This window comes from Quercus robur, chromosome 4 (genome assembly GCF_932294415.1).
Source record: "Quercus robur chromosome 4, dhQueRobu3.1, whole genome shotgun sequence".
NCBI classification, from domain to species: Eukaryota; Viridiplantae; Streptophyta; class Magnoliopsida; order Fagales; family Fagaceae; genus Quercus; species Quercus robur.
Window position 1 is genome coordinate 33,574,182 of NC_065537.1, and position 7,133 is coordinate 33,581,314.

The 7,133-nt window shown below is 36.6% G+C and overlaps 1 protein-coding gene across 1 annotated transcript; it reads left to right on the forward strand.

Annotated features, from left to right (window-relative positions):
- The first annotated feature begins 303 nt into the window (after positions 1-303).
- Positions 304-6,861, forward strand: LOC126721155 (disease resistance protein RPM1-like). Its single transcript, XM_050424174.1, has 2 exons — positions 304-3,131; positions 6,651-6,861. Exon 1 carries the CDS (start codon positions 497-499, stop codon positions 3,095-3,097), a length of 2,601 nt encoding a protein of 866 aa, XP_050280131.1. The 5' UTR covers positions 304-496; the 3' UTR covers positions 3,098-3,131; positions 6,651-6,861.
- Positions 6,862-7,133: the final 272 nt, after the last annotated feature.

The following is a 7,133-nucleotide window of genomic DNA, read 5'->3' on the forward strand; positions in this document are numbered from 1 at the left end:
TTTCCGTGCATCGCACGGATTAACGACTAGTATTTAAGTATACCCAAGCATATGCATAAGTTTACAAGTTAATATGAATATTAATAGCAAATAAAAACCTGATAGTATTTTTTTTTTTTGATAACCATAAAAACCTGTTAGTAAGAATTTGCGGTGAATATATTGTTTACATTAGCATCTTTTTATATTCCCGTTACTGTTTTTGTATCTTTTGGACAATGTAATATATATATATATATATATATATATATATATATATATATATATATATTTATTAATCCGAAGGAACCCTATATCTGAGGATCTTCGTTCGCTTTACTCTTTATTTTCTCCCTTTTCCCAAAAAAATTTTATTTTGTTCGAATCTAATTCTAAAGAGCTTCCAAAAAAAAAAATCTAAAGATCTATAGATCCAAATCCAGTGAATCAATATCTGCTTCTCTTCGATCGTCTTTGTCACCTTGAATCTTAGAATTCAAGAAAGAGAAGCTACAGAATGGCAGCCTCTGCAGTAGCTGCAGTCACCGCAGTTATAACTCTACTTGATAAGGTGCTACAGTTCGTCAAGAATAGGTCTGATGGCTATAGTGCTAACATTGAAGATGTAAAGCGTTTGTTTTGTACGTTGATAGCTTACCTGACCGACACAGAAGGAGTAGAAGCTACGGAAGGTTTGATGGATCGAGTGGATCAAGTGAGGGATGTAGCAAATGAGACTAAAGATGCAATTACAGAGTTCATGTATCATGTTCCTGAGCACTGCCATGATTATTGGTTCACCAAAACCTGTCATGATGTTGCTCACTTTTTTAAGGACTTTGTTCCATTACATCAATTTTCCTCACGGATGAAAGCTATCAAAAGAAAACTTAAGGCCATCGATGAGTTGGATCGACTTCGCGTTGGTACCTTTGGAGCTACTTCAAGTTCAAGTGCTGGAAAGGTCCCTTTAAGGACTTATTCTTTTTCCAGAAATGATCACCTTCTTGTGGGTATTGAGGAGAATAAAAAGGCACTTCTGAGTCTTGTTTGCCGTGAAGAATCAAAGGACATGGTAATTTCAGTAATCGGAGATGCTGGCTCAGGTAAAACCGCTCTTATTCGTGAAGTCTATCAAATGATTAAAGGAAATTTTAATTGCAATGCTTGGGTTTCCGTCCTATCCTCTTGTGAGGGCTTGATAGAGAATCTTTGTGAGGAATTGTGTTTATCTGTTGGACCCGCAAATAAAATGAAGAGGTTGCACTCTTATTTACAGCCACAAAGTTACCTCCTTGTTTTTGATGGTATTTGGACCGAAGATGAGTTGGGTTGCATTAAAAATGTAGTTCCTGATAACAATCTAGGTGGTAGAATACTTATCTCCACCCGTAATCGCAATTTAGCTTCTTATCGTGCAAGATCTAGGGATTGTTCCTATGATCTTAAACTCTTAACAGAGTTTGGGTCTTGGCAGCTCTTTTGTAACAAGACCTTCGGGGCTACTGGCTGCCCAAATTTCTTGGTTGATTGTTCTGAGAAAATTGTGAAAAGATGTGAAGGGTCGCCGCATGTAATTGTTGCAGTTTCCGACTTCTTGTCAAATAAGCCACATACTCTGATGGAGTTCATGAATGTCCATGATAGCCTTAAGTATGAACCAGGAGATCATGTCGGTCATTCCTGCTATTCAATTTTATCTACGAGTTATTACCGTTTGTCATCCATTCTTAAGTATTGTTTCTTGTCCTTTCGTTTTTTCCCTGAGGATTACTCTATCCCAAGTGAAGAACTGGTTTGGCTGTGGATAGGTGATGAGAAAATCGAGCAAAAACGAGGTAAAACTCTGATGCAGGTGGGGTATGAGTACTTAGAGAAGCTAGTTCAGATGAGCTTGGTTCAAGTAATCACAAGGGATTTTGATGGGCGTGTAAAAAGTTGTCGAGTTTCTAATCTTGCAAGAGGTTTCATCATTTCCAAGTCTGAGAAGGATGACTCCTTTACTGTTCTCAGACCTCCACACACTAGTTTGGATGGTGGGAAGCCTCGCCAATTATCTCTCCAGAATTGCTCCCTCTCTATGTTACAAAACAAAGATTTATCTTATGTTCGTACATTATCTGTGTTTGGGGGAGGCGATTCATCTGAATCTATACCCAAAAGCCTTTTTTACAACTTCAGGTATTTGTCGGCTCTATTTTTGGAAAATGTAGCTTTGCATTGTTTTCCTAAAAAAGTTTTCCAACTCACCCTTCTAACGCACCTAAGGCTGAGGAATACCAGGATAAAGTCAGTTCCAAAATCTATTAAGAAGCTTCAGAATTTAAGGATTTTCACACTTGAAGAATCTCTTGTCACCAGTTTGCCCAGGGAGATCATTCAACTTCGCAGCTTGCTCCGTTTGTCTGTTGGTTGCCAAGGCATAAATGATGTTGCTGTAGGAGTGGAAGTGTTTCTAAGAAGTGGGTGTTTTACATCATTACAAATCCTGTCACTTATCAAGGCAAACTACAAAAACAAGAGCATTGTAAAAGAGTTGGGGAACTTGACTAATCTGACTGAACTTAGGATCACAGAACTCAAGAAAGAAGATGGAAAAGATTTTTGTGCATCCATTGAGATGATGGAACATCTTTCTTCTTTGGATGTGAACTCGGCAAGCAATGAGGAGTATCTTGATTTGGGCTATGTAATGAAGCTTCCTAAGCTGCTTAAAAATCTATATCTCGGAGGGAGGTTGGAGGAAATTCCAGCATGGATTTGCAGACTTGATAGTTTGTTAAAACTAATTTTGAAAGGATCAAAACTGCAAACGAATCCACTTGAGGCCCTTCAGGTTTTGCCTTCTTTGGAAGTGCTCCATCTACATGATGCTTACAATGGTCAGGTGCTGAAATTTAGTGCTAAATCATTTTTGGAATTGAGGGTGTTAGAAATTGAAAATTGCAGTCAATTAGACATTGTTGTGATTCCAGGAAGAGCAATGCCTAAACTTCAGAAGCTGATTGTAAAAAACTGTGGCCTTACCAGGGTTCACATAACGAAGAAAATGCACAGCCAGCTGGAGGAAGTGCTTGTTCCACCAGGCCTTCTATGTTTCCCTGTTGCAATTAACTGAAAATAAGAAACATTGTGGTTGAAGCACATCTGTGGTAAGGTTTCAAATTTCAATGTACAAAATTATTATTGTTATTTATCCCTGTAGCATGCTGCCATAATTGCACATCCATTTTTTTGGATTTTTTAATCAGATACACATACACATACATGCGTGTATATATATATATATATATATATATATATATATATAGAGTTGGCGTTCAAACAAGATGGATTGAAGAAATTTGTCAAATATTTTAGTGAAGCTATAGCCTACAATTATCAATATCATATATTTGAAGCAAAGATCAAGCTCCAGTCACATTACCAAAAAATGACTCTTATATTAGAATGTGGGATAACTGTGAATAGACTTTAAAATCACAATCTCCACTACACACAATTCTCCATTTAAGTTGAATTTGACTTTATTTGGATTTGATCAACTAGGAAGTGCATTTCATGCAATCTTCTAGATTAGCATTTTCAACTATTCCTGAATCTTACTGCTTCATAATTTCTTCTATTCAATATAGAATAGAAGTTTAGTATATGTAGGATGGTGTTATTATTTGAATCTGTAAGCTAATTTAGAAGTGAAATTCCCCAATGTGTGTAGGGTCGAAATTATCTTATTTGGTTTTGATTTTTTGACAAGTGGATTTTGAGGATATTTGATGCTAATAAATCAGCCCAAATAAGTTCTTGATTCCACTGGATTGTTAGTAGTGATGAAGTTCAAAACCTAGTTGATCTGGACAGGATTGGGCGATGCTTTGTTTGTAGTTTGGGATAGGAAGGATTGGTACACATGGGTCTTCCCACACTATACAGTCAATTCCATCACCAATTTTCAAGCATGCTCCTTTTTGTAGTAGGTATTTAACTACCAGAATTACTTTCCACTACCATGAGCTCCTTGAGGTACTTTAGTCGCCCTGAAGGATGTGCCTCTCAAGTATTTAAATTTGAGCATTTTCACCCATGGTTTGTCTTTCCCAAGTTGCTCACCTTTGCTATTAGTGCTTTGTTTATATCTTCCATTAGGCAAAACCCCAAGCCTCCCACTACTTTAGATTTACACAAGGAATTCCTAAGATTTGAGGTATACATGCTTTTTGTCCCCTGCCCACCTGCACAAAAAGTCTCAAAGCAATCCATTCATTTTAGAGCTAACAGAATTTTGAAAATAGAGAGAAGATGTAATATAAATTGTTGAGGCTACTGCCATTGTCCTTAAAAGACAATTTCCTGCTCGTTGGGATAGCACTTGTCCCTTTGATCCTTGGATTTAACTTTAAATCTTTTCCACAACTTCATTGAGAGTGTGGTTCCTTGACTTGTTATGACATTAGGGAAGGCCAAGCAAATTGATTAAAATGGTGCTTTTCTGGGGTTAAGATGGGAAGCAAATCTCTGTGGCTTTCGAGGAATTGACATTTTTGCTAAAAATCATATGCCTTTGCCATTAACAGAATGACTCGATGATTATTGAAATTCCTCTATGGATTATGGTTTCTGTCCGCCTTAGCAAAGATTAGAAGATCGTTAGGGAATTTTAATGATTACACTATTGGAAGGCTCATTCCAGAAAGAAAGAAAAGGACTAGCTTTGAAAGCTAGGGTGTAGGGAACTAGGGATTTTATAATGTTAATTGAATCGAAAGAGAGAGAGACAATGGGGGCTTGATGCATCCAACTGATGACCAAAAAACCCAGGTTTGGAACACCCGCAACCACACATGCAGATCAGACCCACAAGAAGTCAGTCCCACCGTCAGCCTCCATCACCAACCTGCAAATCCAATCACTGATCCTATACTGAGTTGTCTTCAAGTACCTGAAATATTGGTATAGTCTCACGGGTTTCATACCAAAGGCTGTACAGAGGTATTAAAGAAGACCTGATTCATTGATCCGTGTCCCACAACTTGGAGTTTTCTTAAAAATATATACATACAGCCCAAAGCGTATCATTCCCAGAAGCCAACTTGTAAAGCCACTACATTAGTTTGAAGATGTGGAAGACAGAGCAAGTCTGTGGCCAGTCCCAGTGACACCTCCACTCTGCATGTTCAGGTTCAATTATCAATTTTTTGCTGAGATTTTTCCTTTTAGCGCACAATGGTGGCAGTCCAACCACCTATTTTTTTATGGATTTTCAAATGTTGGATATTTGAGGTGGAACAGTTCTTTGCACAAATGCATTTATCAAATGACAAACAAAAGATGTGGTTTGCCAAAACAAGAGTTGTTGGGAGAGCTTTAGAGTACTGGAATCATCATGAGAGCCTTCACTTTAGATGCCATTGGTCTCAAATTACTTGGGAAAGAATGAAAGAAGATCTTTGTATTGAATATTTCCCACAGTATTTTCACAAGGATCTGCAGCAACCTTCTCATGGAAATTTACAGGATCAAAAAACAAGTATGAGGCAGTGCAACAATGCTCAGCTCACTCATGAAGTATCTACCATACGTCAAGATTTAGAAGATCTAATGCAAAAGGTTCAAGAATTGTCTTTTCAAATGAACCAAGAGGAGACTCAACGTGATTCAATTGGGGTATCAAAAATGACAAGTCACAATGAAATTACAGATTCCCACATAGAAGACAATGTTTGTAATGGAATCATGGTAATGATGGGAGATCAAGTACCACAAGACCCTGATGTTGACAAAGAAGTAGAAGCTTCTATACTTGGAAGAATCATCCATGGTGCATGCAGATCTTCAGTTTGATAAAGTTGAAAAGGTTGATGTTCCAATTCCACTAATTGAGTTTGTGATTCCAGAAAAGTTTAATGAGGTGGAATACAAGGTTTATCTATTTTCAATGCTTCCAAAGAAGACTCAGCAAGTTTTATGTGTAAGAGTTTTCATACTTAAACGCTTTAAAACTTGAGGTCGAGTTTTCTCCAACCGAAGGAGTATGATGCAGGGGCAAAAAATAACTTATTTTAGAATTTGCATTTTCAGATTTTTGTATTTATCTCATAGGAAATTGGATAACTGAAGACTTTTATTTGTATAGAAATTAGATTTGCGATTAGATAGTGATTAGTATTTGAGTTCAATTAAGATTAGTTTTGGTATGTTGTTATCTTTATCTCTTTGATTTCTAGTTCTAGCTCTATATAAGAGACTGGTTTATTTATACTGGAAGATAGACCTGATTAATGAAATTCAGATTGGATATTATTGCTAGAAACAGAGTAGGATTGGCAAATTTGTTATAGCCGGATTCGAGGTCAGCTGGCTCTCCTGAATGGAAATTTATTGTAGCAAATGTTTGACCATGAATTGTTTGAATACCTCTCTCTCTCTCTATATATATCACTTTAGTTGACAATTGGACTTCGACATTTGAAAGATAATTATTTTGTTTGCAAGTATTCATGTATTCGCTATTTGAAAGTTCTTCTATTTGTCCTTATTACACATTAACTTATTTTACTCAATGTTATAAAAAGAAGGAAAAATACTTACTGTTAGCTTGGTTTGTCCTGTTGGGTGTTATGTATTTTGTTACTAAGTTGTTGAGCTCACCTCTTCCTATTTTAATATTTCAGATTGAGATTTAAAGCTCTGGGGGGAGAATTGACATAACCTTATATTCATGGAGTCCAGGCTGGATTATTAGTTATTTATGCAATGCTTGGAACTTTTCATATTTGGAGACCTTTTGTCATTAGAGATTTCTATTTTGTTATTATGTTCTTTTCTATACGGAATTGCTAAGATTACTTGTATTTTTGAGATTTTATTGTGGAGATACTTTGAACTTGACTCTTAACAAGGTTTGGTGCCTGATATATTTGTGTTGGAATAATTTTTATAGGTACTACAGGTAGCTTCAGAGCCTTGTCTTTACAAGAGGCTTTCAGTTTGAATCGCTAGATTGTCAATCTCCTTCAATTGTTTATCCATTGATTCCATTCTACGATGGACTTTTAGTTTTCTGTTGAGAATGAGAGAATGAAAGGTAGGTGTGATGGGTGGCGAGTGGCAATGTTGGAATAATATAGATTGGTCAATTTTGTGGTGGTGGAGAA